This window comes from Contarinia nasturtii, unplaced genomic scaffold (genome assembly GCF_009176525.2).
Source record: "Contarinia nasturtii isolate CC-2019 unplaced genomic scaffold, AAFC_CNas_1.1 Cnas_scaffold_129, whole genome shotgun sequence".
NCBI classification, from domain to species: Eukaryota; Metazoa; Arthropoda; class Insecta; order Diptera; family Cecidomyiidae; genus Contarinia; species Contarinia nasturtii.
In genome coordinates, this window is record NW_022197486.1 from 9,704,298 (window position 1) to 9,730,720 (window position 26,423).

Here is a 26,423-nt window from a genome sequence, read left to right on the forward strand (position 1 = left end):
TTTTTTTTTTATAGGACGCCCACAATACAAACTTCAACTACGGCTCTTTGTTTACGGAGCATTTGTCAAATGCACTATGGCCACAAAATGGAAAAAAAACGTACTGCGAATGTTTGCTGCGTGCACAAGAGCACATTAAACTTTTCTTGTTTCGAATTAAAAAAAAAATACCCAAACCGCACATGAAGTCATGGTGCGAACAAGTACGAACAGAAAAAAAAGAAGAAGAAGGTGGTGGAAAAAAACAACCAAAATATATTATTCAATATATACATGTGCGCATGTAAACATTGACACCTACACGCGTATCAATCTTTGGAGCCAAGAGCTTTGACTCCATTGCTCATTTATTTCTCTCTTTGTGTGCGAAATTCTTTTAATCACATTCCTTACAGCGCACATTTTGTAAGCATTTGCAAGCATTTGCTTTGGGCTCGGTTGAAAAGTCTTTGTACTGCTGCTGCTGCTGCAACAGCCATCTCGCGCGATCCGGAATGTGCAACCAGAAAAGTATGCGCGTAAGCATGCGATTGAGCCAAGCGCGAGTGAGAACCAAATTCAATTACGCTGTCTACTTATTCGGTCTACTTACTTAATCATGAGCTTTGTTTTCGTTGCAATCCTTTAATATTTTACTAAATGAAATTCCGATTGGTTATGTTTACCTCGTATATTTGTTTTTCTTTTCTCTTTTGCTGTTGCTTATGCTATTTTTTTTTTGTATAGATGAAACATATCTTTGCCTATTGTTTGCCATAAATTCAAAATTGTATACGGTTACAAAAAACAGCAACGAAACACATACTCATTTCAGAAGTTTAGATAAAGACAAAATATTTATATTCATTTCATCGCTAGCCATCGTATTGATATCAACCAAATCCGCCAATTGTGTATTACATTTACTTTGTTCGAGATACAATTGAAATGGTGAAACAAAGTCTTTGAAACATTTCGAATTTCTTGGGACAAAGAAAAGCGACAAAAAAAGAAATAGAAATCTAGCAGCGAAGATGATAAAATGCGAATTGTCAACGACAATGCAAATTCACCGACGAACAAAGAATATCGGAACAATCTAGAAAAGAAATTGGCGGCATTTGTTCGAATTTAATCTTTTTAAGCGGTTTCTTTAGATGATTTGCAAAGATATTTGCATTTTTTTTCTTGTTTCATTCAGTTTTTCAACTGAAATCGGTTACAACATCAATTCACAAAGCCGATTGCAATGTGTTTTTGATGCATTCATTCGAAATTGCTATTCGTTTGTTTGTTTGTTTGTTTCTCTTTCTTTCTTTTTTCTCAGAAAACCATTCAATGCAACAATACATATGACTTCGAAACTTTGAGAATTTTTCCATCCAATTTGTTCTCAAACCGTGTACGCACCTCGCGTTGATCTTATATTATTTCTATTTTTTCTTTTAAAAAAAATGTTTTTTTTTGTATTTCGTAAATAATACTAAGCACGTAAAAGTATGCGTATTTCGTAAAATAATATAGTTCAAAATGTTTTTTTTTCTTGGCTTTGTCTTTTATGATTGTACAGCAAATGAAAGTGAATGAAGCGAAAAAATAAATTGGTTTTTGATTGAGAAAAAAAAATGTGCGAACTGCATGTTTTGCATAAGTTATGATTGTAATAGGATTAAAAGCGTATCATTTAAGCCTATAATCTTACCTTTTGTTTGTTGAAGCTGTTGTTGCGATGATGGTTGTTGTTGTGCGTTGGCTGTTCCCCAGTTCTCCAATACAATTAGGATAATTGAGAAAATGACGGTGTGCACTTTTGATTTTATCAGCATAGCCATTATCACAATTTTACCCAATTCTTTCGGTGATGTCGTTTGTTCGTCGGCATACGCACAACTCTCTTTCACTTTCAGTTGATTCTCATAAATTCACGTCCAAAACTTGATAAACACTTTAGATATTGTCATTGAATAGTCTTTGAGAAAAAATATTGTGTGTGTGTCTTTTTTTCTTCTTTTTCTTTTCTATTCTGTTATTGTTATTAACAGGTTTTTTCAGCCTTTCTATTTCCTCGTTGTATTCCGTTTCGCTCATTTAAGGCTTAGCTTTGGTACCATTCATTTTTGATACCCCATTCAAAATCTGTTTCTCGATGACTGAAATAAAACACTCGTTTACAAAACAAAACAAAAAACCAAAAAAAAAAACTTTAAAAATAACACCGATTTTCCAACGCGAGCACTTATATTCGTGAAATGCAAGCGCCGGTGCATTGAAAGTATCAGCAAACAAATTGCTTTGGATTTTTTTTTCTTCTCGAAATTCTTCGCGATAAAACTAGGGCAAAATGTCTTTGTATTTGATATAAAAACAAACTAAATAAAACAAAAAAAACTCTTAATTTCGAATATCATCGATAAATACACTTGATTTGTACATGCAGACTTTCGCCAAAATCTACAATCAACGAAATAGAAAACGATAAGAATGCGACCAATTTCATGTTCGCCTTTCATTAAATCGTAAAATAGGCAATGAAAGGGTAAATTAAGAATGTTTTATGTTCGTGTTACTTCATTTGCACGCTAACTAATTGTTGTGAAAATGTAATTGAATGTATACGCTTTGTATCGTTCAATGTAAGACAAGTAAAATGGTTTACTTGTCTGAACGATCGAACGAGCAAACAAAATGGAATGGAACGCTTTGCTAGTTTTAAAACGGGATTAGAAGTGGTTGTATTGACTTTTATTTGCGACACAACACACACACACAGCAATAGTGAATAGCACAACAAATGACTTAATCCATGCGGTGGAATTTATTCAGAAATGAAGCATCATCGAATGCAATTCAGCACACGATAGAGAATTGTTTCTCGCACCGATGTAAAGAAAGACGAAACAAGATGATTTCTTCCCCTTTAATGTTGATTTTTCTCATTTCATGGTGTCTGATAATTTAATTCGGCTGGTTGGTAAGCCAGTCGCTTTTTGTGCACTCTCAGACTTGAATGTGGGAACATTTGAATGGCGGCATTAAACGATTGACATTTAAACGAATATTTATGGTCTATAACATGATCTCGCACACACCTTCAACTATTTCTATGTCAGAGTTTATTTATGCAAAACATGCATGAATGAAAACATACTGTTTATTTGAGTGACCTGTGTTGGTTAAATGTCGACGGATTTTTGTTGTTTTTCGCTCGTCTTTCGTTTGGTTTCGTTCACATTAGCTGAAACACAAAAAAAAAGTTGTTGCGATTGAAAATGGAACAGAAAAAAATTCACTTGAAATTACGTGCTGATCGACCACTCACTCACTCAATCGTACGAACGTATGATCGTTGTCGATCTTATTTTTCATTCGCTCACCGAGCATAGTTTCATATGACTTTCGTGAAATACCATTCTGAAATAAACGAGAGAGAGAGATTGAACGAAAAAAACCAACGAAATCCACTACGAAACGAATTGACGTTGAGATTTGTACACACACGCAGTGTTATTGAACGCTAAAAAAGACTTTAATGAGTGAATGAACGAAGTACCCGCCGAAATATTTGTCTCAGCGCCGTGATTTATTTGCGCTTCGGTAATACGTGAATTGGTGTAAAATGTGCAGATTTATACATGCCACTCAAGCTTAATGCAAATCCAGATATGCTTTTTTTATTTTGCTTTATTTTGACCATTGGTGCAATTCATTGGTGGCGAAAATCAAAAAATGGTGCAGTATGCGAAAAAAAGAAGTAACAAAACAATCTCTAAGTAAATTTATGGCACATCGAATTGATTTCATTTGGACTTCTTTTTTTACTATCTCCCTCACTCTCTCTCTCTCTCTCCTCTATCACTCTCTTTCTCTGTTGTAATTATTTTTCAGGCGCGTGCAAACATTTATTGTTACGTTGATAGATTAGTGTTTAGTTGTTGTTTTTTCTGTACGTTTTTTTTGTACATTTCATTTTAATTTTCTAATGTGTCGAAATGGCTACACCCAGCTGCTTTCCAGCCTTTGGCGAACAAAACGGTCTATTATTCGCCGATTGATAAGCGAAAATATACTACAGTACTTGCGTTCCTAATTAAATATACGGATCACGCATCGACTATTTCATCTATGTAACACATTTTCTTATTCGCTTATTTTTTTCGTTTGTTTATTTCAATTGTGCGCTTCGTTTTCGATGCAATGCTCGAAAAAAAAAGAAATCATCACGACACTTTTGAATACAGGCCATATAGAAATAGCGATAGCATGATTCAGAAGCGGAATTATTCAAAAAAGAGCAACAATTTTGGAGAACAAGGTAAATTGGCGGTTTGGTACATTCATCCGTTTTCATTCAATGCCAATGGCCGCACAAATCTAATCCCACGAATGTATCAGCACAATAAGAACTGAATCACCACGCACGGGGCGGGAAAACCAATTTGTTCAAGTCAAAAATGATTCTTGAGTCGAAATTTTTGTGTTTCTTGTAATGCAAGACATGGTGCGCACACAAAAATTTTAACCACCAATTACTACTGGCATGTGATTTTTGTTGTGGAATTTCAATATTGCTACGCTTGTAATCATATTGTGCAATAATACTCGCGAACTTGATAGTCGTTATTATTATTTTTTTTTTGGTTCGGTTTTTGTTTCGTTCGCCTTAACTTAAAAACAAAAGCACACTGTTTAATAACGCACTTCGTTGACCATTATTTGGATATTCAGTTATATATGGTTACGAATCCATTCACGATTTTTTTTTTTTTTTTTTTTTTTTGATAAATCGATCAACTGGATTTATTTTGACATTTCGTTTTTATATAATCCATTGAATTCGGCGATGTAACGCAAATAATGCGTTTTTTTAAAGCATGCACATAACTTATATAGATCAAATTGTGATTGTTTTATGTTATTTACGAGTGAATGAACGATTCATTCGACAATCAATTAGGTTTGGTTTAAAAAGCACTTTCAGTTATCTTCTTCACTTGTACACTTTTAAATTGTCTTTATGCGAAACAGTATTCTTGAGTAATCAGATGAAGTAAAACCATCGAAAAAAAAAATGTAAATAAAAAATAAATGTCGTATCGATCGTGCGTTATACTTACATTCGATGCCTTCACAAGTGAAACTAAAATTGTTGGTTTTTACCAATTCGCGCGAATGCTGTACGAATCGAAGACAACACGGTGCTCACAGAAGCATACGTAATACGGGGAATTTGGTGTGTGTGTGATCGTATGCGTTTGGGGCCTGTGTTTGTATGTGTGTCTCTCTCTTTCATTCGGTTTGATTCGAGTTTTGGATTCAAATGTGTTGGTGGTAATAAGCTGGTAGCCGCGATTGTTGTTTTTTCTGTTTCTTCGGCTTTGATAATAGTGTGTGGAAACGGATTCGTACATTCGAATTCACATTCAAGTAAGAACCATTGAAATAAACATAGAAACACCAAAAGCGAATCGAATGAGAAGCAAAAATGAACAAAACAGCCCAAAAGAAAAGAGCCGTACTAACACAAGAGACACACGTCGAAGTGTATAAGCACTACTCACAAGCATATGCGCCTTTCTCTTACCTTCATGTCGATCGTGCATTGTTTATTGCAAGAGCCGCTAAATGTGTATGTAATACATGCTCGGTTTTTGTCTACTACTGCTGTAGTGTCAGTCCACTAACATTGATATGTGGAGCATTTTTATTTAAATTTAGCAGCATTTATGCTATTGACGCACACCTTGAAACAATATTTTACCATTATGTTCAGTTGTACTGTATATACAAAAAACAAAAAAATATTTCTCCCTTGAATTCTCTTTATTAAAAAATAATTGACAAAAATCAAAGAATCTACTGAATACAAATTAAAACTATTTGAGTTGAATTGCAAATTGATTGAGAAAGTGCATCTATGTACTAAAAGTCACTATCTTTTTTTTACATGTGATTGTTAATTTTCAAACACAATTCAATTGACTTCATTTGGATTCATTTGTTTTTATACTAATATATATTTTTTTTAAATTCATTTAATCATTTTATTCTACTCTAGATCCGTGATTTGATTTTCTATGACTCTTTTTATTTTTCTCCAAAAATTTCACTTGTTTAGACACTTTGAAACCAAATCTATGTTGAAGAAAAATTATACAAAAGAAAGAGTGGAAAAAAAATATTTTTTTTGTTTAAAAAAAAGGATGTTATTTTTTTGGAAAATCTCATCCGAATCTCTACTATGTAAATCGATCCGATTGCGAATCAGCGGTGGAAATTCAATTGAATTTTTTCTTTAAATTAATCAATGAGGGCAGTCAATACGTATTCTAAGTTATTTTCGAGAAATGAAAAAAAAAATCATGACAGTTTTATGAAAAAAAAACTCTTATAAAAATCCTATTACACATTTTGTACTTTTACAATAAACCGAAACTATTACAATTTCGTTCGATTGTTCCAATGTCATTTTAAAGTGTTAAATCAAACAATTTGATTTTCAAAAAAAAATCGGATCGTTTCGAATGTCTAAATATAAATGAAAAATCTCTTACAATTTATCGCTTTTTTACATTTTGTCAAATTTCACGGTGTTATTACACAGTGTCGCCAATTAAAATTACGATTTTGTGAATATGAACACAATTTATAAAAATGTAAATTGTTATATAAAAAAGGTGAAGTCTTCGCGATTATTATTCTACATGAAATGGTTTTGTTTTTTGTCTTGTTTTTTAATATTATTTTTTGATTTTTTTTTGTATGCTATTTTTCTTGTTTTTTTTATGAAAAAGTATTGTGCTTTTGTGTTTGTATATTTCTATAACAAGAGTGTTATAGTTCTCCTCTTGTTAGTTTTCGCTTAATGTGTGTTTAGATGAAAAAGAAAAATGAAATAAATGTGATATTTTTGGACAATTGCATTGAATCTCACTATCTAATAAACACGGGGAATGAATGAATTAGGTACTGTGGCACGGTACCGTGTCCAGGCTGAGTTGTAGTATTGTGCCATACGATTATCGATACGACTTGCTCGGTGAACATACACCGCAATCCAGTAGAAAGCGACAACAAGCGGTGACCAGGCAAATCGGAAATACAGCAACGGTAGCAATGAAATGACCGAAATAATATCGCCCAATAAGTTGGGATGACGAATGTATGACCAATATCTGGCGATCAAAAGGCGATGTCCTTGGAATGTTGGCAATGTTTTCAAGTCTAAAAGGTAGAAACGGAATTTTAGTTCTTAATGTGTTTTTCTCCCCAATTTTTTTTTTTTTTTTTTTGAAAAAGGACTTACTTGATGAACGGGTGCTGCTTGGGTAGACACGGTAATGGTATTTCAATTCATTGGCAAGTCGTTTGAAAATCAACCCAGCAAGATAAACGATGCTAATCAAAACCAAAAGCCAGTTTGGAACTCCGGTAATCTTATGTTGCAAAGCGTATTTAGCGAATAATGATGTCCATACAGGAAAACCAGCGTAATGCAGTAAAAATTGAGCGCCACAACCTTCACTTTGCAATTCATATGAGCTGATCAATTGATATTCGAACACAAGTGCATCGAGAATATTAGCAATGGTCAATAGAGAAACAGTAGCCGATACTGCATCGAATTTAAAGCTTTGAAGGAATTGAGCGACAATTTCGAGGTTAGTTAATGGTGCTTCGATGGATGGAACTGAAACAAATTTGATATTTCGGCTGAGGAAAATCAAATTAAAGATCAACGCTGAGATAAGAGCAATGCGACGATGAAGCAATTTGACGTCGAGCACGTTCAACCAGCGTGGAGTGACTTCACGACCAATGAACAGATCGCTAACCAAGCGACCAGATTTTGCAAATGGATTCCATAATGTGACTGGAACGTATTTCGAACGGAAGAAACACCAAATCGAAGTGACAAAAGCATAGACGAATCCAGCGAAGCATAATTGCTGATAGTTCCGGTAAATTAAAGCAAATACGGGATATTTGAAATAGTACTCAGCAATCGATAAACCAGCAACGATAGCAACTGCAGTTGAAAATCCATTGAAATACCGTGGTGCAACATTATCTTTGGACGATGTTGTTTGGGCCAATTGACGCTTGACTCCAAGATATGGAACCAATGACACCAAGTATACAAGCCACGCGAATGCTATGTAGATGTAGCTACTTTCAAGAGTGAAGTAGCTTGAAAAAAGTTTAAGTTTTTCAGGGCGTACGGCTTTAATGTTGCATTCAGGCCTGCTGCAAACATACTGTGCACAGAAAACAAATGAAAATAAAACAAAAGCAAAACGAAAATATTTCAAAATTATTGACTATTCTTCATAATTTATTGTTTGGAACATGACCATTTTTGGTGGTCATTGAAGCGGAAAATTTATGCAAAATGTACATACCTGGACGGAGAAGCATAAAATTGGTAGTAAAATGATGTAAAATGTTGCTCCAATGCTGCCACCAAATTCGGCTGCCGCATCTTTGGCAAGACTTTGCTCTCGACACAATACATTTTGCGTTTTACTGCGGCTGCGTGTAATACGACCACCATAAATGGGATCTTCATTCTTTTCCGATCCATCTGATTGACTCCATTCTTCGTCAATTAAACTGCGGCTGATCGAACGACTGTAGCTTCGTTTCGCGCTCAAATCCGATGGTGTCGGATTTTCGGCATTTTGTTTATTATTCAAATATTTGGCCGTTAAACTGGCCACTTCGTCATCACCTTCACTTGATATGTTCGCTACTTTGGATGTTGGCGTCTTGCGACCTTTCGATACCAACTTTTGAATACCCTCTTTGTCCAATTTTAATGGAGACACGCGAATGCTAACTTTGTTCAATACTTCGGATTTTGAATCATCAGTTTCAGACGCTGTATCGTTGTCTGTAAGTTTATTTCGTCCGCTTCGTCGTTGTGATGCCGACGACTTTGTGCGTGCTGGTGAAGCATTACGTGCCGGAGATCGATTTCTTGATGAACGTCTCGACGGTGATTTACTTGACGCTCGTGTTGATCTCGTATTTTCGACAGCAGTTGCTGTTCCTCTCTTACGCCGATCCATATTTCAGTTTTTTTTCTCTCACTCTTTTATCTTAATAAAATTCTATGCTTCCGATTCTAATGAAAGTGAAAAAAAAAAATATATTTTTTTTTTGAAATTAGAAAAAAAAATCGACCGTCATAATTTTTCCAAATAAAACTTGAAACACATCATACATCTTACAAATATCTGGAAATATGCATTTATACGGTTATTTATTGATAAATTTAAAACTAGTTTGAAAAACACGATCGCCTATCAACCAATCAAAATTCTTGAAAATTGGCGGCGTGTAACCTAAATTACTGGTTGAAAACTCGTCATTAGTTCTAATGTAATGCATAAGCGATTCGGTTTTCTAGTGTCTTCCAAATCACTTTTACGTCCATATTTAATTCACATAAATCAGTTATATTAATTTGCAAAAAATTACAACAAAAATAAAATTGTAATGATTGCGATAGATAGAGAGAGTGTGAGAACCGAAGAAATAAGGTTAAAATTATAATCGAAAACAAAAACATACACACACACTGACACACGTCAATTACCTCTTATACGACTGACGCGTCCGTTTTTAGCGGTGAAATTTTCCGATCCAGAATTTTTTACTTGAAACTTTGCCAAAAACTGAATACTTCAATTAAAAAATGTAATTCACATCAAATGACACTAATCCCTTTTGCCAATTTCTATTTTTAGTTAATAAATTTTCACCGCTCAAATTATTTCAGAAGAAATGTTTATTACTGCTGCTTATAATGCGTACGACGCGACACAACAACAACCCATTATGAAATGAAAAAAAAAACTGTTGATATCTAGTACCAACCTTAATGGACGAAATACGCAACTTGTCACATCGGCCAACAGGCGGCGCTAAGGTTATCATATGGCAACACAGTCATCACATACAGACTCACACATAGTTAGCTTTATTTTGAATACTGATAAATTAACGAACTTTTATTTCAAATTCACGTATACACACTTTACCTAATATGATGCTTTAAAACTATGAAATACTTAATACTTTTTATATGAAATTAAATTTATGATCATTTTCATTTTGATAATAGGTCTATTTATAATCTTTTTCTAAATGATTTACAATTAATAAAAAAATTGTAGAAAAATGAACTTAAAATGCACTGGGTGGCGCAAAATTCATGTTATTTTGAACAGGTTGCGGTGGCTGAGGTTGCTGAGGTTGCTGAGGAGCCGGTGGCTGAGGTTGCATTGGTACATCAGACAGAAATCCCATTCGTTGTAATGCATATTTAGCGGCCGATGCTTTTGCCTCTTTTTTATTTAGACTCGTTATATTAGGCTGATATATTTGACCACCGATTGTTACCTGAAAAAAAAAAGGAGAGAGATGAACAAAATCAAATTCGAGTGGAAAAATGTTTGAGAGTAGTAATGGCGTAGTATACGTACGCTATACAGGAATTGTCTTTGATGTGAAGGTCCTTCTTGCATGACAAGTTCATAGAGTGGAGCTCCAAATTTGCGTTTAGCACTCAGTTCGCCGAGTAACGAAACAGGATGTTTGCTTTCAAAATTTTGCTTGGCCATTTGTATCGATGTGGCTTTGGCCTTTTTGTTGAGTTGAGCCCGTTGACGCTGCACTTGCGGACTCTGTGTCATCATAATAAAAGAAAAATAAAACCAATTTTACGTTTTTTATTCTTCTTTAACACAAAGAAAATGCATAATCGAACCTCTTCTTCAGCGACCAATCCCTTTTTATCTAGCTTCACTTCCAGTAGTAGAGGCTGCAGTGATCCGTTTTTCTCTTTTCCCAAACCTTCGCCAGGTTTCCAACCCATTTTCTGTAGCAAATGCATGCCCATTCCACCCGAAACGGGTGTAGTTGAGATCAATTGATCCTAAATTTGTTCAAAAACAATGGTGGAAGGGGGAAAATAACAAAGAAAATCATATATAAATTTCATATTCCAACTACTAGAGTGTCAAAGACTAAAGTCATTCATTTCATAATTTTTTTTTTGTGCTCATTTTAACATTTACGAAATATGTGAATTTTTATCAGTTCTTTAAACATTTAAATGTTAAATATGTGCTTTATGATTTTTTATCCACTTATACTTACTGCCCCTTCCATCACAATAGCGATTGTTTTTTTATGTATTTTAGTTCAATCGGGTGTTCAAGCACATTTAAATCGTGTAAAATTTGCGTATGGAAATCTGTTTGAAGAGTCATTTGTTTGTTTTGTTTTGTTTTTATTTTTGGGATAAATCGATGAAATAAGCACTCATCTCACGAATAAAGCTGCAGTTGGCGCAATTCAGACTTTCAGTTAGAAAGAATAATTGAAATTTTTTTATATCCGCAATATGAAATGTTGCGCTCAATTGCAGTTTTATTATTGAAGCATTTCATCAATTATCCCAAACACTCAAAAATCTTCCTGACTCATTAATTTTCGTCGATCGATTTGTGTTTTTTTTTTTTGTCATCTTTAGTAAGCAAATTATGAATAGCAATGAATGCAAACACTGACTTGTTTGGCATTCAGTGTTATTCATGGAATTGAAATAATTTTTTTTGTTTTTGTTTTGGGTTCTAAAAAAATCGATTGGGATTTTTTTACAGTTCATACTCATGCACGAGGTGATTTGGGTAGTTATTGAGTTTAACATGGGTATGAATTGTAAAAAAAAATTTATTTGAAAAAAACTCATAAACTGTGAGCTCATAACATACTGCAGTGCTGAAAATGATCACAACAATTGATTCAGATCCATTGAAAACGATTCGATTTATACAAGTGAAATGAGCAATCACTCACTTACACTTTGCTATAAAACGAATCGTCAACGGATACATTTTACCAATCAAATGTGTTTACTGTTGCAAATGTAACCAAATGCATAATGTTCATCCGGTCAAATGTTTTCGGTTGCAAACATTCAAACTATTGTGAGTTCATTTCTTGCATCGAACATTGCATGCAGATGATTCCATTTGCGCTCTATTTTTGTAGTCTATGAGAAAATGTGAAATAAAACAAATGAACTAACTCTTTTGGCCCATGCTTGGAAGCCAGATGCTAGCTCTTTCGTTGATAGAATGCTAGCACCAGTACTGCCAGTGAATTGACCAGGAACAAATTTTGAACTTGCCCAGGCGGACATCTGTAATAAAAAAATAAACAAAATGAACATTTGGAAATTGTTTTGAAAAAAAAAAAACCAGCTGTCATTCGTTTCTTACATCCTTTTGTGTTTTGTACATTAGTTTTATCGCTTCCGAGTCCAATGGATTTTCTTGTAATTTTCGCAATGCATTAAGCCGAGATGTGACAATCGACGTCACATCCAAATCTTTCATAGTACCTCGGTCTGCAAATATATTGTCGCCGGGTGTGTGTTCTGTTGGTAGCGGTACTGATTCAATATTTGTTGGCATTGCGAAGCTTGGGACTGGCTCTGGTGCCTGTGCAAACATATTGTTTTGGTATCCATAATCTTAAGAATTGAAAATTTGAAGAAAAAAATTCAACGTTTCATTTAAAACAAACTCTATTAATCTTGATGTATTTAATTAAGCTACCTGCAGTTGGCTGCGGAACATCATCATTCTTAGCAGGCTGTGTTGTGATAACCGTTGTTGATTTTGTGGTATTCGTTGTTTCCGTTGTTAATTTTGACGTCGGATTTGTCGTCGGTTCTGTCTCTTTACCTTTTGTTGGTTTCGCTGGAACAACCGGAACCCATTCACTTTCATTGAGACGATGATGTTGACCAGATGATACGGGAAATTGTTGAAGTATTGCTTTTGTTTGTTCGGCAGTTTTTGGTGGTATTGGCGTTGAATTCTTTAGTAAAACCAAAATAATTGTTATTGGATAATTGAAATGTAAAGAAAAGTTTTTGTTTTGCGGTTTTCACGTCCTTGACCCTATTACACAATACTCAATGGACGATTGAATAACCAGCGCGATTCTTTTCTTTATAAAACATTTACCTTTATGTTCATCACAATTGGACCACGATCTTTGATGACAAATGGATGATGAAATGGTTTTTCGAGATCAGCATCAATATCACTATCACCAGATATATTTGATAAGTAGCTAAGGGTGAATCACAAAGGAAAATAATAGAATTAATTAAAAATAATCGACAAATAATCGAAAAAGAATCAATAACAATTATTAAATAATAGATAAGTACCCATTTGCTTCACCTTTCGAGAGTTTCTTACAAAACTCCGTTAATTCATCTACAGTCTTACCTAGAGACCAGAGAAAAAAATAATAATAAACGCATTAATTCCTTATTTTTGATTCACATGATTAGAGCAACAGTGTACATACCACCATATCGCATTTTAGTTAAGGCACGTTCTTTGGCTTCTGGATCCAAATTGTTTGCACCTGGTAATGTGCCATTTTTCAACATTGTAATTGCATTTTTGCGTGCAATTTCCAGCAAACGTTTTTTATCGATTCGATCGCCACTTCGTTCGCGTCGATGACGAGATGATGATCTTGAGCGTCTACATTACGTAATAGACCAATTTTAACTTGATTTATGTTGAAAATTCAAAAAAAAAAACATGTATCTTACCTTCGGTCATGGTCATGACGATAGAAATCATTTCGACTTCGATGTTTTCGACGTTCAAAATCTCTGTCGCGATCGGTATCTCGTCGATAATCACCGTAAAAATCATCTCGTTCTCTGTCACGATCTCGATCCTTATTTTAAGAGAAAAAAAATACGCTCATCATTATGATCGTTCATGTTTATTTTACCAGCATAAAATAGATGTCAATTTGTATGCGACGTCCACTCACCTTGTTTCGTTCACGTTCACGTTCACGTTCCCGCAAATATGTTTCCTCGTCCGATAGTGATAAGCTCGATGAATGTGATCGAGCTCGACGATGTTCTTTTTCATGTGACTTTGATCGTCGTGATGATTGCTTTCGTCGTTCTTTTTCTTTGTTGCGTTCTTTGTCCTTTTCTTTGGCCCTCTCCTTTTCTCTGTCTTTCTGTTTCTCTTTCTCTTTCAATTTTTCCCGTTCTTTTTCCTTTTGCTTTGTTTCAACTTCCTTCAGTGTGTCTTGAAAGACTGTGCTATCTACAAGGCTTTTTATCACAATTTTCCGTTTATCGGTATCTTTTGTCACTGACACTTGTATATTTAATTGTGGATTTTTCTCATCCGTCGATCGTGATTTATTTGACGTTGTATCATTATGCGTCTTCGATTCACCACCATCAACTGTAGAAGCATGCTTTTGGTCATTGTTTCTTTCTTTCTTGACAACCACATCGATTTTCTCGTTTTTAATATCACGATCTTTTGATTTCTTATGTCGTTTCTGACTTTTGCTATCTGTATCACTGTCGTCAGCTTCACGTTTTTTCGACTTTTTCGTTTTGTGCTTTTTTATTTTATTCACTTCATCGTCCGATGATTTTGTTTCACTATTGTCCTGACTCCGTTTCTTATGTTTTTTCACCTTTTTTTCTTTTTTATGTTTCTTTTTCTTGGAATCTTTTGTGGAATGGCCATCATCTATCGTCGGTGGTGCTGCATTAAACACTTTAAATAAATCGGCCAAAATCTCATTAGATGATTTAACTGGTTCGGCAACGGGTTTACGTTCGCCCAAAATGTTGTCTAACAAATCATCGGTAATGCTAAAACCAGCTGCTGTTGCTGCTGATGAATTAGCATTTGGCGATGGTGGTGGTGTTAGTTTTTCCTGTTTTATTTTCACAGTTTCTACTGGATGTTTTGATCCTTCGGTTGTCAACATTTTTTCTTTTAAATGTATACTTCAAAACTATTATTACGAAATTTTACCCTTTTACGCGAGTTTATGAATACCATCGAATTTGAATGTGAAATATTTGTCTGTTAATGACAAAAGCCTCATTTTTCCATTTCACGAATAAAAATAAATACTCTGATTGTCATCTGTCATGCACGATGAAATAGAAGAGTGAAGATGAAAATAATATAGGTACTGCCATCTGTAATAAATCAGAATAAGTACAATGCATCATCGAAAAAATTTCAAAACAACTGTTTCCGTTTAAAATATTTTTTTATTTTTTATTTTTTTTTTTATTTTGCGTATTTTATTCGCTTTCTTTTATGTAACATATATAGAGGTATATTCTGACTTTTGCGTTTAATTTGTTATTTTTTTAAATGTTCTTTTTTTCTTTTTCCCTACATTTTTTTTAAAATTCTATATTGATTTTAGAAACCATTTCACGTGTATTTGATGCGTATAAAAAGGCGTTGAGATGAAGAAGTTAGTAATTTCAAAAAGATATGTTGAAAAAAAAAATGATGTTAAATGGATATTTTTATGCGGTAGAAAATAGTTGCGACCAAGACAAATTCATCGCATGCGACTCTTTTTGAATTTACTCATCGGTTTCTTCTTTGGTTGATTATCTACACGGCGACCCGATGGATTATCACCACTTGGTTGATTTTCGGTGCGAGATTGAGTGTCGTCAGGCAAGGTTAGTGTCGATTCAACGGGATCACTGCGTTCAACAATGTCTCCCAAAACCTATGTGAATGATTCAGATACAATTTGTATACGTAATTATATGAATATTGATCAGATTTTGAATTCTTCATACAAACCTGCGTAAATACGGGAAAGTCATCATTTCTAGGTTGATCATTAGTATTTGATGGATCTAAATTTAAAAAAAAAAAACATACTTGCTATGTATTCTTAATTAAACATGAAAATCACTTTGTTATTTTACCTTCAACATCATCACTATTGACTGGTGCTCTAAGTTCATTTTTCACTAAAATGCTGTTCTTCAAAATTGACTTCTGTGGTTTTGCATCAATGTTTGGAATTTCTAATGAAATCGTGGCATCTTGATCACCTTCTTTGAGTTTATTTTGAATTTGTGACATATTCAATGGAGACGATGCTGTGTTCATCTGGCCAAGAGATCGTGGTGACAGAACTGGATGTGTAGATGCTTCAATACATGCTCCTATAACGAAAAAAAACACCATCAAACATCCCGATTTACATTTCGGAGTCAATATGGTTGATACAATTATAGCACGTTTACATACCAAATTGTTTGTAAATATCCAATGGACTAGTGATGTTGTTATCATCACTAACTACAGCTGTGGGTTCGTTCGACGAATTATTAAATTCCAATATCAATGGCTTTGGATTTAATTTTGCTTCCATCGCACTATCCATCAATTTTTTTACTTTATTCATTGTACTTTCGTTGATTTGTAACATTGAAGATAGATCACAGTCATTTGTACTAATTACAGGTTGCTGTCACAAACAATAATAATATGAATAATAATATTTCATAAATAAAATCGTCCTTACATATTCAATTTCATCTTCACGGGCTGTGTTATCTTCGTCATCACTGCAAAGACTGCCGGCTGGACTGCCGGGACTGTTGGACATTGAACTTGTTGGACTGTTGAAGAATTGAAACGATTCATCCATTAATCTTTCAATATTTTCTTGTGCATATTTTGACAACTGAAAAAATAAACGATAAAAGGTATTGAATCAATTTTTTTCTCAAATGAATGGAAAAATGATCTTACTTGAAATGGTTCTTCATCCTCACAAAATGTAACAGTAAGCGGTTCTGATGCGAAGCTAATTTTACGTTTTCCCGTCGGATCATCATCTTTATTATCATCGATATCGAAACCACTGTCATTCGGATCAAAGGTTCGTTGTTGTGCATTTTGATCAATATCTTCGTCATCGACAAAATCTTCTTCAAATTTTATTTGTTTTTCTTGTTGAATTTCAATACGCAGACTAGAAATGCGATCACTTACAAATTCGTATAAAATTCGTTTTTCATTTTTTGAATGGTCATCAAGAGTGGCTGCACCAATCAACTTCATCATATTACGCAATTGACTTTTATAGAAAACTAATAGTTCACTTCTACTTCTATTTTGATCAATATATTCCTGTTCAATTCGATCATAATCGGTACGCGAAAGATACTTTCGCGGTTCATTGGTCTGTTCCTCCATTTGATTGTCTTTGCTTGTTTTCGATTCAGTTTCGATGACATTTTCGTCCAAAGTCTCCTGCAATTCGTCGATGGCATTTTGTAAATTTTCTTCTGTGACACGTTTATCGGCAAACTCATCGAAATTATGAAGTGTACATTGTGTGGTTTTGAAATAAACTTGAAGTTTTTGCAAATGTATTTCATAAAATTTGATCTTATCTTTGACATCAAGACCAATGGCCTGTTTTTTTATGGTTAAAAATTCTTTCGACTCATCACCATCGTGATCATCACCATCATTCGCATTATCCTCGTTTTCACCATCTCGAGCTAAATCAACATTTTCGGCCTGTTCATCGTTCGTGTTGTCGAGATGTCGCTGCAATTGTTCATCATCGCTAACATTTAACTGTGCCAATTCTCTTTCTAATTCTTCCATAAGTTCAGCTTGTTCAAAAATCGCATCAATATCGATGTCACTTTCCATGTGTTGTCGCCGTCGTTCCTCTGCTTCGACTTTTTTGTGTTCACGCACCCGAATTCTATGTTGCTCCCGCCATTTCATCTCTTCTTCTTCGTTGTATTCTTCGATAATTTCACCACCCTCATTTGGAGTACCGAAGGCACTTTTATTCATATCCAAACGGTCTCTAAACAAGCCGGCAAATATAGAAATAGCCTTTACGATCGATATTTATAAAAAAACAAATTTCAACTTACTTATACATTTGATATTCAATATTGAAAGAGGCAAGTTTTTTGTCTGCTTCATCCAAACGATGTTGGCACACGGCTAATGCTTTATCGGTGGAACATTTAATAAATAAGCCGCGATATGTACCGACAAAAATTTCATTTGTGTGATATAATTGGCCGGGCATAAATGCTTTTGCGCCAATCGGTACCAGAACATTTATACAAAGTGACTTTTGGAATTCACGTAAATTATCAGCAGCCTGATTATGTTCTTCTTTATACTGTAACCATTTGTTTCGTTCACAGTCTGCACGTGATAGTTTCTACAGATAAATAAAAATTAATTGAATGACACACAAGCCGACAAATATGAATTGAATGGGAATAATCACCTCATCAATCGCTTGCAATAATAGCTCCATGCTGATTAAAACAAAGCAACGCTAAATATGTTAAATGTTGTTAGTTGTAGCACATATATGTGTGTACTGTACATATGGCTTTGCACAAATAGTTGTCACTTTTTTTCCCCGACGAAACAAACGACGATGAGAAGTGACCTCTAGCGGATAAAGTTGTCAACACTCAAATGATTGACATTTCTTATTTATTCGAAGCTCATTTTGTTTGAAACGAATGCATATTATGGACATCATTGAATTTTTTTGTTTTTGTTAAACGAAATTCGATTAAGTTTTAAATTAATTTGAAAACATACACAACGATATTAAAATGTCAGGCCATTATCCGGGCTTCTCTAGCCCAAATCATCAGGGTAACTATCCAAATCAAATGCCAAATCAAATGGTTAATCCGCAAATGCGAAATATGCCCGGTGTGATGGGTCCAATGATGCAATCGATGCCAAATCAAATGGTGAACCCAATGATGGGACAACAACCAATGAATTACAATCAACAAGCCATGCCAAATCCAGGTAAAACAGCAACAGTCAAATTCATGAAAATTTAGAAGAAAAACCACAGTTGCTCATTGAAACATTTAATCTAATTGCAGGTATGGGTGGTCACGTAAACATGCAACAAGGATCAGGTCACGTTCCACCGATGCATTTGCAACAGCCACAGAATACACCACCACAAAATCAGTTTGTAAGTTAAAAACAATCAGAGTGATTAATACAATTTGTATCGAAGTGGTTCATTCAACAAATTTGAAATATATTTTCGTTTTCTCTCCACAACCAGCAACAACATCATTTACAACAACAAATGCAAATGATGAATCAACAACCACATCATCCAAACCAGCAACCGGTGAGTGATCTGTTGATAGTATAATTTAGACAAGAGTCTTTGTTAATTCTCTAGAATTAATTATGATAAATTGCCTTGCAGATGATGACAGATGATCGTCCAACGCCCGACCAACAACAATTTCATATGCCACCTCAGCAGGTAGTTTTGATTAAATTGAATACGATTTTTGGCATTAATCAATTTATGTTTTGTGTTTTAGCATTTGCAATCGATGCCGCAAATGAACCAAAATCAACAACAAATGCTACCAAAAATGCCACCTCAAACGCCGCCACAACAGCAGCCACAATCAGGTGTTCCGGGACCTCAATTGAATCCAACTCAACAAAATAATCCGATCAATGCAAACAATCAAATGGGTCCAGTTGGTCAAGTAAATCAACAACAAAATCAGGTATGACAAGTCAAAAAATGCTAGTCATTGTGAGATTTTACTTATATGGAGTACATTGTTTAATTTTATAGCCGCCACCACCACAGCAGCAGCAACAACAACAACAACATCCTCAGCATCAGCAGCAGCAACAACAACAACAACAACAGCAACAACATCAAAATTTAAATGTAGTCTACTTGTGTCGATATGGGCAAGAAACCGTGCAAGATATCGTAAGTCGATTCCAAGAGGTCTTTAGTACGTTAAAAAGTGTTCAACCACCCATCGGAACGAATGGTATGTGATTGAAATTAATACTTCATAAGATCGCACGATACAAAATTATTGAAAAATATCTCTTCTCTTAGCACCAACCACTACCGACAAAAAGGTCACCGAGCAATTCCGAACGATTCGTTTATTATTTCGGCGTTTACGTTTAATTTTCGATAAATGCAACGACACTTGCCAATTGGGTGAGCGAATAGAAGGTTTATCATCTCTCAACCATTCTTATCACATCGAACATTTTAGAACTAATTTTTCTTGTTTTTTTTTTTTTGTTGCCACAGGTATTGAACACACAAACATCGAAAGTTTGTTGCCATTTAAGGACGAAGCAGACACAAAACCAGACCCAATTCATTCGGAAGAATACAAAAAGTTATTGGCAGAAAATCGTGACCTTACCGAAACGGTTACGTTGAAAAATAAGCAACTTCGTGAAATAATTGATCGAATTCGCATCATTATTTGGGAAATTAATACGATGTTAAGCATGAGACGATCATAATTGAAATACTTGAAATGATATATACCTAATAAATTGATTGTGAAATGAAGTGATATTTTTTTCTATTCAAAACAATTGAATTTGGACAGTGAAACATTCATCGCCAAATCAAACCACGAATCAAGTGCAAGTTGTTTCTTTTGCATTGATAATGTTATTGCACTACTATATATGGCTAGAGACGTCGACAACCCGAACTTCGATAAAGGGTAAGTGCTGAATGTGAATATGCCTATGAATAAAGGTTTATACCAATAAAAACGAATTTAATATTGTGTGTTTATTGTTCAAATGGCAACGTCCGAATTTATTCCAAAGACTTTCCATACATATGTTATTTTGGTGTTGGGAACAACTTGCAAATCAGAACACACCACACTATCATAAATGGAAGGACTAGTGTGCATGTCATGCCGAGGATGAAAGGCCTGTCAGCCCAGCGAGATCCATTGTCGCCTTCTGTAATTTGGATGTTTTGGATGTTGTTGTCTGCAATAAAGAAGCATGCTCCCGCAAAACACTTGACCTGAAAAAAAGAGCAAAAATGTCTTACATCCGTAAAATGAACTTTTCCGCACTGTGATCCACAACATGCATTCATTACATATCTTTTACTTAAATTTGAACTTACGCAAAAACTGAATCTGACATTAGTTATGCAATATAAATAATTTTTGACACACTTTTTATACAAAAATTACTTAAAATGGGAATTTTAGTATGGAATCAATGCCTGTATGATATCGTAACGACGTGAAACTTTACACAGAGTATTTTTTTTTTTGTTGACAAAAAGCTAAAATTCTGAAAGTTTGGAAAAATGTCAATACAACTTAGGGGTACCTTCCATACAAAATTTTCGTTTTTGAGCAAAAAATAGAAAATTTTGTATGAGGGGTACTCCCAAATTGTATTGAAATTTCTTCAAATTTGCTGATATTGTGTATTTTGGCAAGAAAATAAGATTCACAAGTCTTTATGGTGATTAAATTACTTCAAACAAACATTTATTGCGTTTTGTTGATTCGAAATTGATAGGATTTTTTTCCCAAAATATGTAGTTGTAGAAATTAAATCACAGTGAAAACATACATTCGGACATCGAAAAAACGGTTTTAATTTTTCGATCGATTCCAATAGTTTACCTTACACACTAGGTGTGTGCGGAAAAGTAATAGAATCACTTTCTCAAAATATTATTGATGAAAAAAAAAAAATTTGAATTATCAATAACAAAATGTCATACTCCAGTGTCGATAGATAAGTTTTCAACAAAGTGAATAGCGGCAAAATTTGACATTATATTTGACAATGAAATGACGGATTGATGGAATAGTGGGATTAGTGTTTATTCATATTGGAAATGGCAATGTTAAAGAGAATAATATTAAAAATTAATTACCCCTTGTTCCGTTTTGCCAAGTTTCAGGCCATCCGTTGAAGTGGATACGTCAACTTTGTGGACTTCTTCTTCCGCAGTGAAAAATGATACGTCAGAAGTAGATTTTCGACGTATTTGACGGGACAAGGGCAAGTCTTCTGTCGGTGCTACATACATAGTTTAGAGAGATAAGAATTCAAAATGTAATTATTTTGATTTTGTCTTATATAATATTATGAAATGGATACCTGTTGATGCATCGGGACTTCCTTGGCGTTTATTACGTTTTGAACGACGTGTAGGTACCTGTCGATGAATAGAAGATTTTTTTTAAATTGGAATAATCGTACTATTTCAAGTTAAATCTTTTAGGGAAAGTTTTGACATTCGGCTATTTTATTATTACTTACTACTTTAATGGCCATTTTTATGAAGTACGAGTAAAAGTCAATTATGCAAAAGAGTTTGTTGGGTAAAGTTGAGCTGTTATAAATATTAAATTCTCATTTCAAATCCTGAACAAATATTCTTCCTATCTTAAATTATCTATAGTAATTTTACTAAACAAATTTAAACTATTTTAACTTCCACCGCTCTTATTTACAAGGTAATCGAATATTTTGTCTATATTTTTCGAAAAAGTATCTCAAGAACTACAAACTGTGCAATTTAATTCAGTGATGGTTTTTTCCTATCTGAATAGCGCTAGCTATTCGCAGCGTCTGAACAGCATTGCTGCCCAGATGCTGAATCGAAGCGGTTGCCGCACGCGTTTTGTACCACACAACATATTGTCATATAGTCTAAGTAACCAGTGAGCTCACAGAGTATGATACACTAATACCATAGTCAGTATACAAACGCATGTCGAACAGAGAACGAACGCGAACGTATATGCTCTTTGTGGTACAAACGAAGTGTGTTGCGCGTGCGGCAACCGCTACGATTCAGCATCTGGGCAGCAATGCTGTACAGGCGCTGCGAATAGCTAGCGCTATTCATATAGGAAAAAACCATCACTGATTTTAACGTGATTTATATCGAGAATTCATGAAAATACACTGGAATTTGGTACATTACTGTCCAAAGCAATGAAATCCCTACTGGCGAGCTATATGGTGTCGACATGAATGAACAGATTTTTAAATTTATTTGAACGACGCCATGTTACTATACTTGTCCATTATAAAGTACATCCAACAGACAGTGGACATAAACGATTTGAAGCGTCAATTTGAACTAGATATACGATGAATATGGATTACAAAAACCTAATTTTCGAGGAAAATAATTTTCCAAAAGGAAAAATATTGTTTTTGTGAATTAGGCTCAGGAATCAAAAATGTAACGTTTTTTATCTATTTTAACGTTGAAAAATGTAACGTTTTCACCCATTTCGGTGGTAATTTTCGTGTCAATGGAAAGTTGATTATATGCATAGTTTCCAATAAAATTGTTCATTTATTACGTTAACATTTTACAATTTATTTCTCCTATTAGTCTTTCAGTCTCATTCAAACTCACTCAAATGTGTTGCCGTTTTTGTTTGAATCTCAAAGCATACAACGGTATTGATACAATGCGCGTTTTGCTGACTCTTACTCGTTTAAAGAATGAAAGTATGTGTAACATGAGATTCAAATGTTCGATTTTGTTTACATAAAATTTATATCAACAATTCTATCGACTGTTTTCGCTGTTTGATTGCATTTTGTATCACTTATATTCATAAATATGTCCAGCATCATTAAGAAGGCAAGTATCAGTTGAATATTGAACATCACACATCGACAAAATTACAGTGTATTGACAAAAATGTTTCAATACACAAAATCACAACGAAATATAATGAGTTGCCATTCAGATTTGTTTTCTTTTCAACTGGAGTACACACAAAGTTTGTATTCACATTTTTCAGTTTTCAACAGAATTAATGTAGCAAAGGAATTTTTTGTGCTTCGATTTAACATGTATCACAAACAAACAAATCACTCTATTCAATATTTAACGGGATTGATTTTTTTATTGCGGCCAAAACTATACTGAGAAGTGCCGCCAGTTTAGAAAGAGATGATTTTTGGTATACAACAACAACAATCTCATACGATTGCATTCTCCGTCGCCTAAAATTCAGTTGGACAAATTCAAAAAGTCAAATATCGCTACGAATACAGAGTTTGTGTGTGTGTGAGGGAAAGTGATATAAACAAATTCATTCGGTGTTTCGGTTTGAAACATGCAATATTGAACCGGTCGCGCATATAAACAATTGAAAGTTTGTACACACACAAATGCACAACAGAGAGAGTCACACATTCACAAGGATAATTATGTGGCCATTTTAGTGTCAAACGGAATGTAGAGTATATCCATGATTTCCAATCGAATTTTCATACGCACGAGTTTCTTTGTTCGTATTAGCGGTCAGAAAATGTGCGTTGTTGTTGTTTTTTTCAAACAAATTAAATTCAAAATGACAACCGATTTCAGTTTTCAACATGATAAAATAAGACAAATGGATTTTAGTGCTAATATTGTATCAGTGGCTTTTTTATGTCACAGCACAAAGAAACGAAACATGTGAGAGAGACAATATAATATGTGTTTGTGTTTTTGTTTTTCTGTAAACGAAATACTAGTGCGAATGCAACAAACTGTAGGATTTTGACCGTACAACAGTATTCCCGATCACCGCTTGTTTTTGTGATGTGCTTCGTCAGTGTTTTGATACAACGATATCGTGTGTTCACGAAATGTGATGGATATATTTGCGGAAATATTTTGTGTCTGTTTCTGTTTTCAATTCAAACGACAGAACATTTATAAAGTATTACTGTTAATATTCCAAATCATCGAAACACATTTGAAAAAAAAAAAACCATTTCGACAATTCTCTCGTTTGTGATTTGTTATGTTCCTGTTTAAAAATGCATTTTCGGCAGAGTTTTGTGGCAAATCAAAGTGGAGTGATTGAGTTGTTGAATGAAAATATTGTAAATTTGTTTGCATATATTGATGTATCAATAGAATCGTTTAATTCCAGTCATTTTAGTTTTCGAGGCTTGACTTTTTGCAATACAGCAATAATTTGCTATAAATATCGGTGCATTTCTGCATTCATTTTAGTTCAAAGTTACCGTTCGCGCTGTGAAGCTATTTGAAATACCATTAAATCTCATCATCAAGTCAGAAAAATAACTTTAAATTGATAATAATAATTGAATTTCGTCAGGCAGTTTACAAGCAGAACCAACAAAAACACATTAAAAATTACAATTTGAATTGTGAAATTGATGCGAATTGATTGCAACCGAAAATAGTGATAACTATCCCATAATATTTGGAAAAGCACCAGAAATTGTGATTGATTGATTAAACCATGAGTAGAACAAGATCAAGAGAGGATCAATTTAATATGTAAGCATTGTTTTTCTTAATATTTATTCTGTGTTTTTTTTTTCATTGGATTTTCGATGCAATTTCGCGATATTGTTTTGTGACCAGTTTTTTTTAAATAAGTGTGTATGTTTTTCTTTGTTTTCGTTTCATTTATACAGTCCACCCGAAAGGAAAGACGACATTAAGAACCTTGTAGTCATAAAACAAGGCGTCAAGTCAATCATACGGGAAGAATATCGCGACAGAGTGATTCAGTTTTTGGATCATCGAAGCTACAAAATGACACTGATTTCGTCACTGGCATCATTGTTGGCGTTGTACAAAATTCAAGAAGCCATCGATGATGAGAACCGACAATTTTTTCTACAAAACGGTAAAACATTTTTCATCGAGTGCTTTAACGGTGTTTTAGCCGATAAAGTCGACAGAGAGGAACTAATGCCGCCAGCTTTTCGTAACATTGTCGAGGCACACTTCGGTGTAGAGAATTTTGAATGGCCCGATAAAGAATGCCTGGGAAATGGTTTTAATTATTTCTACCAAGATCACATTCGAAATAATCAGACCAATCTCAACACTCATTGTTCAGAACATGTTGAATCGTTTTTTCAAATGAAACGCTGGTATTATAACATGAATATCAATGGTCATCAATACAATGGATCAAAATTTGACGGCATCGATATACGAAACGCAAAAGTTTACGCCACTAGTAACAAAGATCTGACACATGGTGATGTAGAGAGAACAAATAAGATGAACATTTTATTGTATGAACTGGAAAGAATCGGTTGGCAGTGTCAAAAAGTTCATAATGAACAATTGGTTCCGGTCACTGTCAATGAGTTCGTTAAGGACAATTGGTTCCAATCACTGTGGATGTTCGGTCAAATGCAACGCCAAATCGAAGTGTTTCATCAATATTCACAACAATGGCATGCATTCCGTCGCGATGGATTGATAACGAACAATCGACCGCCAAAAGTGAACAATTTCGCACTTGTCCCGTTATGCCGATTCCAACTGAAAAACGTTCGATTGGATATGACAGATATGTATTATTTGGCGAACACTGTACTAGGAGTGGTGCCCAGTTCTCGCAATCCGCTGACCAATCGAATGAACAAATACACACTGGACTATTACTTGTACGGCCATCGAGATGAATTGTGGAATTTGGTTTTCGACATGGATAAAATCAAACAAATCGGCAAGCAGAAGCGGTTTCACTCGCAAATCATCACCAATAGTGTTTGCGTGTCAATATTGTACGAGAAGCCAGCGAAGGCTTGGGTGGAAAATTCGGAGCAGGCCACATTTAACAACATGACATATGCTAGTGCCATCGATCCTAACGAGAAAACGTGGGTGGCCGTTGTGCGCCGCCATATCAATTCAAACATTGAGGTAAATTAAGTTTGTTATTACAT

At 34.4% G+C, this 26,423-nt stretch overlaps 7 protein-coding genes across 9 annotated transcripts in view; 2 read left to right on the plus strand and 5 right to left on the minus strand.

Annotated features, from left to right (window-relative positions):
- The window catches only part of LOC116342958 (serine-rich adhesin for platelets), an 11,724-nt gene extending 6,560 nt beyond the window's left edge, over nucleotides 1-5,164 (minus strand). Inside the window, exons 1-2 of one of the 2 annotated variants that reach the window (XM_031770807.1) lie at nucleotides 5,094-5,164; nucleotides 1,682-2,129 (exon numbers count right to left, since the gene is read on the minus strand). In XM_031770807.1, coding sequence (XP_031626667.1) covers nucleotides 1,682-1,811 — 130 coding nt within the window. In that variant the 5' untranslated portion in view covers nucleotides 1,812-2,129; nucleotides 5,094-5,164. The remainder of the gene's footprint in view (nucleotides 1-1,681; nucleotides 2,130-5,093) is intronic. The other variant, XM_031770798.1, reaches the window with a different exon arrangement.
- A 614-nt stretch (nucleotides 5,165-5,778) lies between these two features.
- LOC116340683 (lamin-B receptor) lies at nucleotides 5,779-9,827 on the minus strand. The gene is made up of 4 exons (XM_031767299.1): nucleotides 9,578-9,827; nucleotides 8,379-9,103; nucleotides 7,283-8,234; nucleotides 5,779-7,200 (listed from the first exon to the last, which is right to left on the minus strand). The coding sequence occupies exons 2-4, from the start codon at nucleotides 9,045-9,047 to the stop codon at nucleotides 6,914-6,916; spliced, it is 1,908 nt and encodes a 635-aa protein (XP_031623159.1). The 5' UTR covers nucleotides 9,048-9,103; nucleotides 9,578-9,827; the 3' UTR covers nucleotides 5,779-6,913.
- A 260-nt stretch (nucleotides 9,828-10,087) lies between these two features.
- On the minus strand, nucleotides 10,088-14,985 carry LOC116340674 (protein SON-like). The gene is made up of 11 exons (XM_031767286.1): nucleotides 13,858-14,985; nucleotides 13,628-13,758; nucleotides 13,375-13,556; nucleotides 13,232-13,292; nucleotides 13,023-13,131; nucleotides 12,609-12,873; nucleotides 12,270-12,523; nucleotides 12,077-12,190; nucleotides 10,751-10,918; nucleotides 10,467-10,667; nucleotides 10,088-10,383 (listed from the first exon to the last, which is right to left on the minus strand). Exons 1-11 carry the CDS (start codon nucleotides 14,827-14,829, stop codon nucleotides 10,168-10,170), a joined length of 2,673 nt encoding a protein of 890 aa, XP_031623146.1. The 5' UTR covers nucleotides 14,830-14,985; the 3' UTR covers nucleotides 10,088-10,167.
- A 184-nt stretch (nucleotides 14,986-15,169) lies between these two features.
- Nucleotides 15,170-18,283, minus strand: LOC116342372 (unconventional prefoldin RPB5 interactor-like protein). The gene is made up of 8 exons (XM_031769952.1): nucleotides 18,157-18,283; nucleotides 17,789-18,087; nucleotides 16,641-17,718; nucleotides 16,411-16,572; nucleotides 16,134-16,353; nucleotides 15,806-16,048; nucleotides 15,678-15,733; nucleotides 15,170-15,600 (listed from the first exon to the last, which is right to left on the minus strand). The coding sequence occupies exons 1-8, from the start codon at nucleotides 18,184-18,186 to the stop codon at nucleotides 15,424-15,426; spliced, it is 2,265 nt and encodes a 754-aa protein (XP_031625812.1). The 5' UTR covers nucleotides 18,187-18,283; the 3' UTR covers nucleotides 15,170-15,423.
- A 90-nt stretch (nucleotides 18,284-18,373) lies between these two features.
- On the plus strand, nucleotides 18,374-20,262 carry LOC116342380 (mediator of RNA polymerase II transcription subunit 30-like). 2 transcript variants are annotated; one of them, XM_031769965.1, is made up of 8 exons: nucleotides 18,374-18,701; nucleotides 18,782-18,876; nucleotides 18,973-19,041; nucleotides 19,123-19,182; nucleotides 19,244-19,438; nucleotides 19,510-19,717; nucleotides 19,789-19,911; nucleotides 19,993-20,262. In XM_031769965.1, the coding sequence occupies exons 1-8, from the start codon at nucleotides 18,497-18,499 to the stop codon at nucleotides 20,211-20,213; spliced, it is 1,176 nt and encodes a 391-aa protein (XP_031625825.1). In that variant the 5' UTR covers nucleotides 18,374-18,496; the 3' UTR covers nucleotides 20,214-20,262. The 2 variants fall into 2 exon arrangements, with proteins under 2 accessions (XP_031625825.1, XP_031625834.1); XM_031769974.1 differs by having other exon boundaries at nucleotides 19,789-19,896.
- Nucleotides 20,263-20,494: 232 nt separating this feature from the next.
- Nucleotides 20,495-26,408, minus strand: LOC116342391. Its single transcript, XM_031769986.1, has 5 exons — nucleotides 23,119-26,408; nucleotides 22,005-22,077; nucleotides 21,843-21,900; nucleotides 21,616-21,761; nucleotides 20,495-20,739 (listed from the first exon to the last, which is right to left on the minus strand). The coding sequence occupies exons 2-5, from the start codon at nucleotides 22,017-22,019 to the stop codon at nucleotides 20,548-20,550; spliced, it is 411 nt and encodes a 136-aa protein (XP_031625846.1). The 5' UTR covers nucleotides 22,020-22,077; nucleotides 23,119-26,408; the 3' UTR covers nucleotides 20,495-20,547.
- Nucleotides 24,739-26,409, plus strand: LOC116349181. The gene is made up of 2 exons (XM_031780491.1): nucleotides 24,739-25,011; nucleotides 25,152-26,409. The coding sequence occupies exons 1-2, from the start codon at nucleotides 24,974-24,976 to the stop codon at nucleotides 26,407-26,409; spliced, it is 1,296 nt and encodes a 431-aa protein (XP_031636351.1). The 5' UTR covers nucleotides 24,739-24,973.
- The last annotated feature ends 14 nt before the right edge of the window (nucleotides 26,410-26,423 follow it).